Source organism: Delphinus delphis, chromosome 6, assembly GCF_949987515.2.
Source record: "Delphinus delphis chromosome 6, mDelDel1.2, whole genome shotgun sequence".
In the NCBI taxonomy this organism is placed as follows: domain Eukaryota; kingdom Metazoa; phylum Chordata; class Mammalia; order Artiodactyla; family Delphinidae; genus Delphinus; species Delphinus delphis.
In genome coordinates this window covers 103,945,519-103,960,197 of record NC_082688.1, presented here as the reverse complement: position 1 = coordinate 103,960,197, position 14,679 = coordinate 103,945,519, and the positions used below count along the sequence as shown (strand labels likewise).

At 51.4% G+C, this 14,679-nt stretch overlaps 1 protein-coding gene across 4 annotated transcripts in view; it reads right to left on the bottom strand.

Moving 5' to 3' along the window:
- LOC132427572 (L-gulonolactone oxidase) overlaps window positions 1–9,968 on the bottom strand; it is a 32,365-nt gene extending 22,397 nt beyond the window's left edge. Inside the window, exons 1-4 of one of the 4 annotated variants that reach the window (XM_060015216.1) lie at window positions 7,091–9,968; window positions 6,243–6,344; window positions 3,463–3,591; window positions 2,091–2,185 (exon numbers count right to left, since the gene is read on the bottom strand). In XM_060015216.1, coding sequence (XP_059871199.1) covers window positions 2,091–2,185; window positions 3,463–3,591; window positions 6,243–6,344; window positions 7,091–7,093 — 329 coding nt within the window. In that variant the 5' untranslated portion in view covers window positions 7,094–9,968. The remainder of the gene's footprint in view (window positions 1–2,090; window positions 2,186–3,462; window positions 3,592–6,242; window positions 6,345–7,090) is intronic. The other 3 variants (XM_060015217.1, XM_060015218.1, XM_060015219.1) reach the window with 3 other exon arrangements.
- Between the last annotated feature and the right edge of the window lie 4,711 nt (window positions 9,969–14,679).

Below are 14,679 nucleotides of genomic sequence, written 5' to 3'. Positions count from 1 at the left end.
AGAATCTGAAAAAGAATACACGCACACACATATATGAAACTGAATCACTTTCCTGTATACCTGAAACAAACACATCACTGTAAATCAACTATGCTTCAATAAAAATAAATAAATAAGTAAAAGAAATAAGCTGGACAAACGTGAGGCCCTCAGGGAGGAAGAACTAGGAAGGAAGGATTAGACTTTAGTCCCCCGAGGGGTGGAGAGAACAAGGGGAAAGGTCACTTCCAGAGTCTGTGGAGCGAGACAGAGCCAGGAAAATGAAGGGGGAACCGACACTTACTTAGTAATTACTATGCGGGGCACCTTTGACTCACGCAGGCCTCTGAGCGCCCCTATTTCACAGCCCCATTTTCTAGATGAGAACTCTGAGGCCCAGAAGGGTCAAGGAACTTGAGTGACAGCTGGTACGAGGTAGAAGCAGGATTGCACCCAGGCCTGCTTCTGGAGCTGGGGTCTTCACCAAGCTGCTGTCCTCCCTCTTAGGAATAGCGCCTGTGTCCTGCTCCCTCTGGCTCACCACACAGTGGAAGCTCCAGAGCTTTCCAGCTGCGTGACTTTGAGAAGCACCTTTGCCTCAAGACCCTGCTTTCTGCATCCTTAAATGGGGCCTTCCTCCCAGGGATGATGATAGGATGAGAGAGGGCATCAAGCCACCGGCATGCGGCCTGACACAGCTCTGTGCTTCCCCCCAAGCCCCCAGCCACTCCCGAGGTCCCCACAGCATCCTTGGAGCTGCAGACCTAGGTGGCCCCTGGGATACACAGGACAGGACATCCAAACTCCCTTTGAGAGGCAGATGAGCCCTGTGCAGGCAGGTACTTGAGGAGGACTGGGTCCCCAGGGAGGACAGAGATACATCATGAACAGGGCACAGAGATGCTCCAGGGCCCAGAAGCTAAAGCCTGTGATTAACAGAACGTATCTCCTGCTGGTCCTGGAGATGTGTCCGCTAGCTGCGTACAGACCCCTGCACACTCCCACACCTTCCCTCTCCTGGGCTTTCACTCACGCTGCTCTCTCTGCCTGAATCCCTTCTCTCCTCTCGTTTTTCTGGTTCACATCAGGTCATCCTTTAGGGCTCAACCAAGAGGCCCCTCTTGCAGGAAGCCTGCCCTGATTCCCATCCATTCACACATTCCCCTGCCTGCCAAGGCTGAACACGGGCCCCCAAGAACACCACGGTGCCCTGAACACCTCTCTGGCATTGAGCCTCTTGCTTTGTGTCACGCTTGTCACTTCGTGGGTTTGTCTCCCCGCCTTGCAGGGAGCTCCTTGTGAGTGGGTCTGGGTTTTATTCATCCTGGCCTCTTCTGGGCCTGAACAAAGCCTGCACTTGGTAGACACTCCATAAATGTTTGAGTTGCCATGACCCTTGGAGAGGCAGAAACAGAATGGTTTTCAGAGTGAAAAAGTATAGTGATGCCTCAGGGCCTGCAATGAGAAAGCTAGGTGAATGGACCACCCACACTTGAAGACCAACCACAGGCTTCTATGGTGGCAATTTCCAGCTGTGAAGAGATTGCTACCCCAATATCCAAAATAATTCTGTCACTTGTTTCTAGTGGTTGAAGCCCCACAGTTAGACATTCACTCCTTTGGCTGCATTCAGCCAAATTCATTTCCTATTTCAGTGGAAACCTCCTGATATTAAACTTGAGCATTCACTGATACCATGTTTGGAAGGAAAAACAAGTGAAGCCACATATAGGTAAACCAGGAAGCCCTGTGTCTCAATCAGCATATGCTCTTCTGCTTCTCTGAGTGCTTACTTTGTATATCTTTCGGTTTGGGTTCATATAGTTTTATTCCAAGTTTTAAGAAAGGCTTAATGCATGGTTTTCCCATCCCTGTACTAGACTTTTTTAAATGCTAGCCTGTTTCTTTCTACTCTCACACAATAGCCCCTGAACACAGGGGATGGGGAGATGGGTACTCTGTGGGGGAGGAACAGGGGTCCAGAGAAACAGGTGCATCCTAAGAAGTGCTTCTCTTTGGCTCCTGACAGATGCTTGAGTGTCCAGCCAAGGCCAGGGCAGGGATCAGGGGCCATCACTGGCCCACCTGGGAATCAGGGAGGTGGCTCTTACTTGGACAAGGCCAGGCCGTGCTTGTCCAGCTGTGGGTGCAGGTCAGCCAGGAGGATGCCGGCCTCCACGGTCACCTGCTTCTTCTCCATGTCCACCTGCAAGAGACCAGCAGAGATTGGGATGAGCTAGGCCGTCGCTCAGTCCTTGTCCTGCAGTCCCGCAGGGCTGTGAGTACAAGCGTGTCTCCCGCTGCAGGCAGCCAAAGGGGTGCAGACAGAGCCCTAGAGTGCTGGGGCTTTGGGACTACTCTGCGTAACCCTTCTTTTCCCAGGGGAAAGAAATAAGAAGCAGGGAAGAGAAGGGATTTGCCCAAGTCACTGCGGGATTGGGAGAACCGTGCTGTGTCCTGAGACCCACCGCCCCCAACCATGGCTGCCCCGGGGGCTGGGGGAGGAGAAGTCTCCCTCCATTTCACAGCGAGGAGACTCAAGTTCAGGGACTTGGAGTCACTTGCCCAAGGTCACACAAACATCGGTGGTGGAACGGAGATGAGAATCCCATCTGTGCGACTCCAAAACACGCGTTCCATTGACCCCGGGCGCAGAGCCTGGCAAAATCAATTACTGGAGCGCAGTCCTCACTAATTAGCGATCAGAGTTAATTTCTGCCATGACTGATGTCTTGACTGGAACATTTTCTACGGGGTGGTGACCGTCAGCCTGAGCAAATCAGGAAATAAATAGTAGAGAGAAACCCAGAACCTCTGCTAGCACGGCTGGAGGGGAGGGTACCTGGCAAAAATTACAGCTCGGGGGAGCTGGCCCCGTCAGGTCAGGTGAGAACAGGAGCCCTCCTAACGGGCGGCACGCCTGCCAGTACTCTCACTCCCAGGCAGGCACCTGAGGTGGTGGTGGTGGGGCCTGAATTCATGGCTGAATTGCATGGACAGTATCCCAGCACAGGGCTGATGTCAGACCCCTGAGTTTGCGGCCCGCTCAGCTGCTGATCGGCTGTGTGACCTTAGGCAAATCACTCTCCCTCTCTGATCTTCAGTTTCCCCATACGTAAAACAAGTTAAGTGCAAAGGCTTCTGGATTTGTCATTGTGAGTCCACCTCTGGGGGCCTGACTTGCCATTCTTGTTCTAGAGAAGTGGAGAGGAGGCTCTGGCCGGAGGGGAGGAAGGACATCCTCTCCGTGGCCACAAGGGGGCGCACAGACCAGACGAGAGGCCTGAGCAAGCCCAGGCAGGACCCCGGGGAGGGGCGATCACTGGGGACCAGGAATTGGGGGGTCACCTTGGGACTCAGAGGTGGGGAGGGGATAAGGCCCAAGGGAAAAGGCTAAGGAGTGTCCGCCTGGACTCTGAGACGGAGACCATGGCTGCCCGGCATGGGGCCCAGCAGCGGTGGGGAGCCCAGGGCTCCTGGTACCTTGAGGACGCGGTTCATCTTGCCCATGTGGATCATGAAGCCGTCGGTGCAGGCGATGTCTGAAGGTGAGTGGCCACCGCCCACCACCTTCACCCGCTTGTTCTGCTGCCTGGCCAGGGCCAGCACCTGCTGAGGCAACGCCTGCGTCAGCCCCGGCCCAGGCCTTTCCCTGTGAGGCCGTGGGGCCACCCAGGCTCTGGGCCCCCAGCCCCCCAAGGCCCTGCCTGGCTGGAGGCCGCTGTGCAGGCCACTACGGGAAAGAGCCAGAGAGACGGGCCGGAGAGCGAGTGGGAGGGAGAACCAAGGAAGCACCCCAAAGTGGGGCTCCTGGGTGTGCTCCCCGAGGCAGCTGGCAAACCTGATCACATTCTTCTCCTCGCCAAAACCTTTCAAAGGCACCCGGCACCTTCAGAAGAAGGCCCGTCTCCTCGTGTTGGCCCACATGGGCCTCAGCTGCCTCCCAGGGTGGATGAAGGCTCCCGGGGGCAGGGGCGGTGGCTTAATTTGACACCGTAGCCCCCCATGTCTACCCCGGGCCTGACGGGAATAGGCCGTCTCTAGTGATCTTGAATGAATAAAGAAATGAATGCATGGTGTCACTCAAAGGAATCCATACTCTTTCACCCTTGTGTCTGGGCGTGGAACAGCAGTCTCAGGATTTATACCTCGAGGGGTTCCGGGGTCAAGGAAGATTGGGAAATGCCCCATGGCACTTGTCTTCCACGCCCACCCCCACGCGCGAAGCACGTTTAAGGCTGCAGGTTCTACTGAATGTCGATACAATGAAGACATCTGTTTAACACCATCTCCCTCGCACTCCCTTGACCACACAACTATTTTTATTTCCCCCCCCCCGCCCCCCACCAACCCTAACAGCTCTCCAGGGAAACACAGGCCTGCAGTAGCCTCCTCCTATTCGTAATTCACAGTCGTGCAGGCTAGCATGGCTAGAAACAGCCTTCACACGCAGGACATCAGCACCCCTCCACCCTCTCCCCTCAGCTCAGAATGAAGCATATTGCCTCGGCATTCAAGGCCCTCAGATCTGTTCAAAGCCACTTTGCCTCCCAGCCTTCCTCTTCTGCCCTCCCCTTCCCCCATGCACCCTCCGGCAGCCATGTCTGACGACTCTCCAGGTGTCCTCCTCACCTTCCTTCACCTCACACTGCCCTTGCCCAGCTCCCTGTGGAGCTCCTGTGCATCCTCCAGGGCCCGGCTCAGCGACCACCTCCCTTCATTCTCATGCATGAGAGGTTGGGGGTTTTGAATCCTGGTTTGGATCCTGGCTCTGACACTTACTAATATGGGAAAATTACAAAGCCTCTCTGAGCCTCAGTTTGCTCATCTGGAAAATGGGGGTAATAATCACTACCTCACAGGGGGTTGTGGGGATGGATGAGACCACAGATATGAAGCAGTGGTGCTGATCACTCAGTGGTGACAGTGCCGTTCCCACCACTCTCCTCCAAGTGCCCTCACACACACCTGTGCACAGACTCACACCCATGCACACACACACAGCATGAATTTCTCCCTTCTCTGTTCTCTGCTGGTGCTCGTGAAACGTCTGCATCCTCTGGGGTTAGTCACATGCAGCCTGTCTTAGGGGCAGGTCTTTTAAGGGCAGAAGTCGGGTCATGTCCATTCATTCATTCATTCATTCACTCATTCAACAAATATTCAGTAAGTGCTTCCTGTGTACAGGTCACAGGGCTGGGTGCTGAGGATAAAATGGAAAAGAAGACAAGCATGGTCTTAAATCCTTATGAGGGAGAGAGACAAAAGCATGCAAATGTTCATGTCAATGAAATCACCGCAGGTTTTGAACATGCAATGAAAGAAATAAGCAAGGAGCTGAGATACAGAAGATGGGGAAATACTCAGATAAGATGGTCTGGGAAGCCTCTGAGGAGGTGATTTACTTTGAGACCTAAAGGATGAAAAGGAGTCAGTCTCATTAAAAGTGATGGGACAGGCATCCCAGGCAGTGGGAACAGCAAGTACTAAGGTACGGAGGTAGCGAGCCAGGGAGAGAGGGACCTTAGGGAGGCTGGAGAGACAGGCCCAGAGGATGCATGGCCTTGGGGTCAGGAGTTGGGGTTTTATTCCACAAACAATGAAAGCTTCTGAAGAGCAAGGAAGTAGCCCAATTCAACTTAGATTTTAAGAAAATTACTTTTGCTGATTGTGGAAAGTGCATTTGCGGGAGGTAAGAACTGAAGCTGGGAGATCAGGGTTGAGGCCATCACAGGCCACGGCATGTGAGGAAGGGGTGGTGGCCTGGGCTTAGTGACAACAGTGCCGGAGAGAGGGAGGTGGGTTCTAGAAACTTCTGAGGCAGGACTTGCTGAGGTCCGATAAGGGACAGTGACCTACTTCCTGGCTTCTAGTCTGAGCAATCCCGTGGTTGGTATAGAGTCAGGGAAGACTACACGAGGACAGGTTGAAAGCAAACATCAAAAACATCATTTGGGGCATGTAAGTTTGTGATGTCTTTGATGAAAGAAGTCAAAACGAATCTGAAGCTCAGAGAAGAGACCTGAGCCGGAAATAAAAATCTGGCGGTCATGGGCAGACAGCACAAGTGGTCACGCAGCAGCAGCGTTCAGCTGCCGCCGACCCCGTGGAGCTGTCACCCCACCGGCAGTTCTGGGCTGGGGATGAGGGTCTTAGCTGGGAAGCCCACCTCCTCTCTGGGGCTGGCCTGGTCCGCAGGGCCCAGATGGAGCTGGAGGTCCAGCGGCTCGACCGTTGTGCGCCGTGCTGAGATGGACACTCACCTCTCTGATCTCCTCCACGGACGTGGGCTGGTAGTACATCTCCGGGTAACAGCCATAGGTCCTTGCCCAGTTTTGGAATTTGACTCCTTTGTACCCATGGACCTGTGATAGGACAAAACCCGGGTCACCACCAGTAAGTGGTCTAGGGCTGCCCTGACCCCCATCCCACTGTCCCAACATTGTAGAGATGGGAGGCTGGGGCCACGGCGCTGAGCCACTGGGAAGCTCAAACACACAGTGGAAGCTCTAAAGCCGTGCAGCCACGTGCGGGCTTCCTGCTACGATCTCCCTTGACCCCCATGGTCAGCGCAGCAGATCACGCAGAAAACTCGGCCCCTCCTTCGGAGAAGGGGGCCTACATGAGATCAGGGGTGCAGCCCTGGGAGACAGCACAGCAGCGTTTCCTGGCCTGGAGGCCACAGCAGAGAGCCTTGGGGAAAAGACTCCCGTTTGTGGGATCCCCGCTGTGGGCTGGGCACTGTTCCGGGGTCCTCCACATGTCATATCTCTCCGCATGTCACACCTTATTTAGGCCTTACAATAAAGCCACGAAATAGGTAATATTACTCTCATTTTCAGGAGCAGAAACTGAGGCCCAGAGAGGTAGAGTAACCTCCCCGAGATCACAGAGCAACCAAGGAAAGACACAGGAGTCCAACCCCGGCCTTCCTCTTCCATCCCTTCCCCAGCACCCCAGTGGCTCCCCAGAGCCGCGAGTCCATTCAAGAGCTTCCCCGTGGCCTCCCAGTAGCCCCACACCTGCCCTCATTTTGCCCTCCCAAGCCGGGTTCACAGGCCCAGCCTGGATGCGGACCGGCAGGGCTGAACGGCTGGCCACGTGGACCTACCATGGCTCCAGCGGTGGGTCAGTGGCCTTGGCGGACTCCGGACTCCTCGTGGAGCAGAGCACAGGGCAGCGGGGTGCGGAGGCCAGGTGGAGCGGGGGGCTGGAACCAGCAGCGCGGTGACGGTGACCGCGGGAGCTCAGGGCCGACTCTGCAGCTGCAGCACACAGAGGGGCTTGGGGCCCGGCAGAGGTGGATAAACAGTGTGACGACAGGCTCCACCCAGACAAACAGCAGTTCGGCCTGCCCCCTGCCCCGGGGCTCCTCTCAGGCCGCAGGGTGGGCAGGCAGCGTTTACAAGGCGGCTGCTCTCTTCCCGAAAGCTGTTGAGCTCTGACACCAAGTACAGGCATTCTGGAGCCGGAGGACCCCCGGCCTCGAAACTGGGTCCTTAATGCCGCAGGTCAGGGGAGGCTGTGACATGGGGGCCCGCGTGTTAGTTCATTTGTCAGAGCTGGGGGAGGGATGCACCAGGCTGCCCATCGCTATAGGGAGACAGAACAGGATGCTGGTGGCTGTAGCACGGGGGCGCGGGGGACGGGGTATGGGGGGGGCGGACGAGTGACACTCGGACCAGGCAGAGTCTTCTAGCTGAGGTCTTCCTTCCCCAGGCCTTAAGGCAGGCAGACCTGGGTTCCTCTTCCATGCCTTGCGGGTTAACCTCTGTGAAGCTCGGTTTTCTCTCCAATAAAGTGGTGGCACTTTTGCCTAATCCTCTGGGTGGACATAAAGGTTAGAGCAGACGTCTGAGGAGCCCCGGGACACCATCAGCGCTGGAAAAGGTTTCAAGCTCTTGCATCTGCCCCCAGCGTTGAGCTTTCGGTGGCAGGCTCCTTGGGACATCCCTGTCCACGTCACCACCCCTTGGCTCAGTGCCTGGCACCGCACCAGCCTCTGAGGCACGTTTGTGCAATGAACAGATTAATCAGTCACTGAGCATCTTGGCATTCGATCTCTCCAAGCCAAGAGCTGGGGTCTAGCGGGAAGCGTGAGCAACAGCTCCAGGGTTTTGGAGGCGAGGCTGGGCTGGAGGATCGGAGCTTGGGGTCAGATATACACAGAAGAAGTTCTGGAATGGGGGTTGGGGGACACCTGTGTCCCCCAAACGAGGATCTTCTCCAGCTGCCGGGTGCATATGTGTGTGCGTGTGCATGTGTGTGTGTGCGTGATCACACTCCCCAACTGCAAGGTTGTGTGCTGAGGGGGAGTGGTAGCCATGTGCTCCCCACAGGGAGATCCCAGCTAGTGGAGATGCTGTTGTTTATGATCGCTTAGCAGCAGCTCAACAGCAGAGAGGGAAGTCCCAGGTACGGGTGAGGAATCTGCAGAGCTCAGGGCCACAGAAAGGAGCCGATGTGGCACAAGAGCTGGGACCTGTGTTACGGGCTGAATCGTGTTCCCCCCACCAAGTTCCTAGGTTGAAGCCTTAACCCCCAGGACCTCAGAATGTGACTGTATTTGGAGATGGGATTTTTGGAGGTAAAGTTAAAATGAGGTCATTGGAATGGGCCCCGATCCAATATGACTGTGTCTAAATAAGAGGAGATTAGGACACAGACACAAACGGAAGGCCAAGTGAGGACGCAGGGAGAAGACGGCTGTCTACACGCCAAGGAGAGAGGCCTCAGGAGAAACCAACCCTGCGACTGCTTGGCCTTAGACTTCCACCCTCCAGAGCTGTGAGACCACGAGTGTCCGTTGTTGAAGCCACTCAGTCTGTGGTTCTCTGCTGTGGCTGCCTGCAAGCCCCTGTGCTAGGGTCTCCACCAAGGACTTCATGCGGGAGAAGAACAAGCCCTCTCGCCTCTGCGCTGCTTCCCTCGGGCTTCCCTGGTGGAAGTCAGGGCCAGGGCGCTCCAAGGCTGCCAGCTCCACCACCCGAGGGCACCTCCCCACAGACTCCCTGCCTGGGAGAGGCAGGCCTTGGTAGGGGTGCAGCGGGGAGGCCCAAGGGCTGAGGGGTCCCTCCTCCGAGTTGGAAGGGGGTCCAGGGGCTGTGGCCACCAGATGGGGTGGGGTACGCATCATGCCAGGAGGGCAAAGAGGCCCCTGGCAAGGAGGGGAGGGGACAGCCCGATGCCACCCCAAATAAATAGCTTGCTTCCCGCTCACCCTCAAGCCCTGTCCCACAGCTTCAGGCGAAATGAACCCCGCGCCCACCCACAGATGTTCCTCTGCAACTACAGTGGAAGCCAGTTTTTCTCCTTTGGGTGAATGTATTCTGAGGCAGGACATTCCAGAAGCTGGATGCCATGGGTGTCGGTGGGCCTGGACTGTGCCCCCAGCCTGCCTGCAGGCTCCCTTCCCTCCTCTGCTGAGATTTCCTGAAGCCTGGAGTCACCCAGCAGGCTTGCTTTCTTCACCCTGTGCTACCACCCTTGCATGGAACGCTTCCTCCCTCACCCCCAAGCCAGTCGTATCACTTTTATGAATCGCCTTTATGGAAAAAAAAAATAAAATGACATGAAAAGAAATATAAAGATCAGCAAAAATGATGTCTATCAGTTAATTGAATCTGCCTCGCCACCACCTCGTGGTTGAGGTCAATGGTATATTGCTCATTTCTTCTTGTCTGAAGGACTCAGCTTGTTCTATACTTGCTGAGTCTTAACTTTTTCAAACATTTGTTGGCAAGGGAAATTAATGTTACCATCTCGATGGCCGCTGAAGCTTCTTTTAAAAATCATTTCCCCTCCTGTGCTTATTAATCAGTGAAAACGAGTCCTTAATATACAATTCGTACATGGTAACTTAACACAGTTAAGTTACCTGAAACACTGTGAACATTTAGAAGAGTGTTTAATGTTTTCTGATCAGTAGATATACTTCCTAGTCCCACTCAGCCAGCTCGTTCTCTTTAAAAAGGCTGATGGGGCTTCCCTGGTGGCGCAGTGGTTGAGAATCTGCCTGCCAATGCAGGGGACACGGGTTCAAGCCCTGGTCCGGGAAGATCCCACATGCCGCAGAGCAACTAGCCCCGTGAGCCACAATTACTGAGCCTGCGTGTCTGGAGCCTGTGCTCTGCAACGAGAGGCCGCGATAGTGAGAGGCCCGCGCACCGCGATGAAGAGTGGCCCCCGCTTGCCACAACTAGAGAAAGCCTCGCACAGAAACGAAGACCCAACACAGCCATAAATAAATTAATTAAATTAATTAAATTAAAAAAAAAGGCTGATGGACATATATACACTACCAAACTTAAGGTAGATAGCTAGTGGGAAGCAGCTGCATAGCACAGGGATATCAGCTCGGTGCTTTGTGACCACCTGGAGGGGTGGGATAGGGAGGGTGGGAGGGAGGGAGCCGCAAGAGGGAGGAGATATGGGGACATATGCATATGTATAACTGATTCACTTTGTTATGAAGCAGAAACTAACACACCATTGTAAAGCAATTATACTCTAATAAAGATGTAAAAATAAATAAATAATAAATAAATAAAAATAAAAAGGCTGCTGTACTGAATGTAAAATAGTTGGCTGGTGGGAAGCAGCAGCACAGAACGGGGAGAGCTACTCGGTGCTTTGCGATGACCTCGAGGAGGGGATGGGGGGGGGAGGGAGGGAGGCTCAAGAGGGAGGGGATATGGGGACATGTGTATGCAGATGGCTGATTCGCTCTGTCGGGCGACAGAAACTAACACAGTATTGTGAAGCAATTATACTCCAATAAAGATCTATTAAAAATAAATAAATAAAAAGGCTTCTGTAAGGCATAAAGTTCATTTGTTGTCATTCAACAAATGACAAAGCTGGATGGCAAGGTTTAAAGCATCCCCTGCTTCTTAGCGTTCCCTTCCATCTCAATCCAGGATAACTGATGGAGACACTGACCAAATAATACATCTCCTCAGTCTATTCCAATGGCAACCAAGACCACTGTTTGGGGCTTTCTCTGGATTCTTCTTACCTTGATTTGCATAAACAAAGACTCGTTTTTGTCTTCCAAATTCTGATACAAGCCAAACAGTCACACAAGCTCCCCAGTGCTGAGGCATTCCGCCCATCCATCTTGGCAGCAACTTTATGCAAAACAGTAAAGGAACTACATACAAAACAGAGGTTAGGTCCTAACCCAGGTCCTTTTAAAATTGGAAGTAAATTTCTACTTGATTAAAAAGTGAGTTTATGACCTGCAGAATGGGAGAAAATATTTGCAAATCATATAATGGATTAATATCCAGAGTGTATAAAGAACTCCTACAACAACCAAAGCCCAACCCTGATTTAAAAACGGGCAAAGAATGCCCATTTCTCCAAAGAAGATAAACAAATGGTGAATAGCGCATGAAAAGATGCTGGTCACTTAGTACTAGGGAAATGCAAATCCAAACCACAAAGAGATGCCGCTTCAAACCCATTAGGATGGCTATTACCCAAAACTCAGAAAACAACGAGCGACAGTGATGATGTGGAGAAACGGAAACCCTCGGCATTGCTGATGGGAATGTAAAATGCTTCAGTCCGTGTGGAAAACCCTACCGTGGAGAGAATTCCCGTACGATCCAGCAATCCCACCTCTGGGTACGTACACAGAAGAACTGAAAGCAGGGCCTTTAAGAGATACTTACTTGTACACCCAAGTCTCAACTGATGTATGATTGGATCAACAAAATGTGGAATATACACACAACGCAATATTATTCAGCCTTAAAAAGGAAGGAAATTCTGACACAGGCCACAACATGGACGAGCCTTGAGGATTTCAGGGGCTCAGAACGAGCCTCCCCAGAGTGTGTTACTTTTGCACGAGGAGCTAAAGGCAATAGAGCTCCTGTGGGTTCAAGAGAAACTACTGCTCCTTCCTCAACTACCTACAAGAAGTTAAATTGGGGATTTTTCCCAGAAAAGAGTTATTACCGGAGATAAATTCTGTCTGAGTGGCACCATGTATATGGCAGGGCAAATACCTAAGTACCCAGCATCTGCTCTTCCTTTTATCATCCTGTGAATGACCCTCCTGTCCTTGGAAGCCCCAGGCTCCTATCCCATTCCTTAGCTCAGGGGGGCACATATACCTCATTTTACTTTTCTCTCTCTGACCCTCTCACGTATGTAGGGTTCCCGTTATGTGTAAAATTAAATTTGATCTTTCCTGTTAATCTATCTCATGTCAATTTAATTCTTAGACCAGCCAGAAGAACATAGAAGGTAGAGGAAAGTTTTCTTCCTCCCTGACAGGATCTTATACTAAGTGAAATAAAGCCAGTTACAAAAAGACAAATACGGTATGAATCCACTTATATGAAGTAACTAGAGGAGCCAGATTTATAGAGACGGAAACTAGAATGGGGGTTTCCAGGAACTGGGGGATGGAGAAAAGAGAGTTAGTGTTTCATGGGGACAGGGTTGCTTGGGAAGATGAAAATGTTGTGGAGATGGACGGTGGTGACGGCTACACAGCCATGTGAACGTACTTAACGCCACTGAGCTGTGCACTGAAAAATGGTAAATTTTATGTTACGCAAGTTTGACCACAACTTTTAAAAAAGTGAATTTACAGGCATAGGGGTATCACTGGTATTCTTTCTAAAGCAGGTACCAGCCTCAAAATCCAGGAAATATGTATGGAAATAAGACAAAATGTATTTAGGTAAACTGCCAAAATGACTACCCATACCTTATCAATATGAAAGCTGTAAAAACCTACAGTATCTTTAAATGCTTCAACTGTGTTATTAAAACAATTATCGCATTTGTCTCATGAAGCAGAAGCACAGTGACATACCCTCGTGGTTTATCCAACGGATCCTAGGGAAGACGTGCAGATGTCTAGAATCTGGATGTCTTCTCCTGAATTCAGTGCTATCGGCACACACGCCAACAGTAAGAGATCTACCGAGGCTTGGGACGGTGAAAAGACTCAGCCCATTGGTCATCCATCTCATGAAGCAGGACATCAAATACTAAGCATTTGAAACTAACTCATTTACCCATTCAAAACACCAGGCATGCGCTGGGCTAGGGTCAAGGATGAATCACCTAGACAGGCAGGCTCCAATCCCAAGAAGCTGACAGTCTGGCAGAAGAAACAATTAACAATTGGGTGCAGCGGCCAACACTGGGGAGAAACTTCCACAAGTGCCAAGAAAGTATTTTATGTGTGGCCAGATGGATTCCTTTGAACTGCGAGGCATGACATTTCCCACCCAATTCTTGTTGCCAAAACCTTTGAGCTTCTGACCTACATATTTTAACCATTGTTTAGTTTTAATTTGTGCTCATGGTAATGTCAGTGTGAACAGTGGGCCTTAGAGTCACTTCCAGGCCTAAAACCGTGGGTTCGTTATACCCCAAGAGAGACAGGAATAGCTTTTTGTCGCATGTTCTAAATAGATGCATTTTTAGAAGATATTTCTCCTGGAAACCTTGGACCCTGCTAGTTGACAGCCACCGGGTGTGAGGACAGAACCTGGGAATGATCTCAGCTCCCTGGAGGGAGCTCTATGATCTCACTGATATGTGGGTGGGGTCTTCCATGCCTCTTTTAAAAAGCTATTTCCCTCTGCAGAGGTAAATACACTTGTTATTTATGCCCTTTGTAGTCTGAAATAAAAATAACATTTTAAAATCAAATCAATTTGAACATACTTCAAACAACTTGTAGTTAACAAGGCATCTGAAAAGTATTTTCGGGAATGACCTAAAGACCTTTTCCAAAGGAGCGTTTTTTTTATGACCCTTAATCTTGTATGACTGGTGATATTTGTGTTGCAATGCTACGAACTAGATTCGTCCGGCCCTTATTTGCCGAAAGAGTAGAATTTCTGAACATTTTGAATGGTTTACAGAGATTACTGGGTAGAATACTGGAAATGGAGACAGGCCGAATAGGTTTGCCTACTTGTGCTTCTTCAGATGAGAGATGTTCTAAGGTTCTTGTTTCCTCCAACCAATTCTGGACAAATAAGCCTGGACACACGCAGTTAGTGAAATAATGTTAGCCGGCTCCTGTAGTCATTCCCCCAGAGCACGCAGTTGCTTTTTCAATGAGTCCTTTAATTCTCTGATCCAAAAGGGAGGAGGTGGTGCTGGGCTGGTTGGAAGTTTAAAGCCCTCAAAAGCCTCATCCTGGGATAAACCGGAAATTTTATGGCTAATACTTCAGTAGCACTGCCTCTGTGCCAGGCACCGTTCTAGGGCCCTGTACGTATTCACTCATTTAATACTCACGACCACCTACGAGTTTGGTGCTATTAATGTCCTTTTCTAATAGAGGAAACTGAAGCACAGTGACCTCTTTCTCGAGGTCACTCTGTGGTCAGTGGCCGAGCAGGGATTTGATCTGGGTAGTCTCACCACAGATTTAGAAAAGAAAAGAGCTTTTGGTAGAAGGAGCTCAGCCTGCAGAACCAGACAGCATGCATCTGAATCTAGGCTCTGCCCCGCACTAGCCAAGTGACCTTGGGCAAATTATGTGAACCTCAGTTTTCCCATCTGTTAAATGGGAAGGATAAGCGTTGGTCAGTGTGGGGCTCCAGGCACACAGGGGTGTTTAAGAATGATCGCTGTTAACATTTCTAAGCTGCCCCTTGCTTTCTGCACACACCCGGACATACGTACCCTTTTCTGCCTGGTTAATTTACATTCATC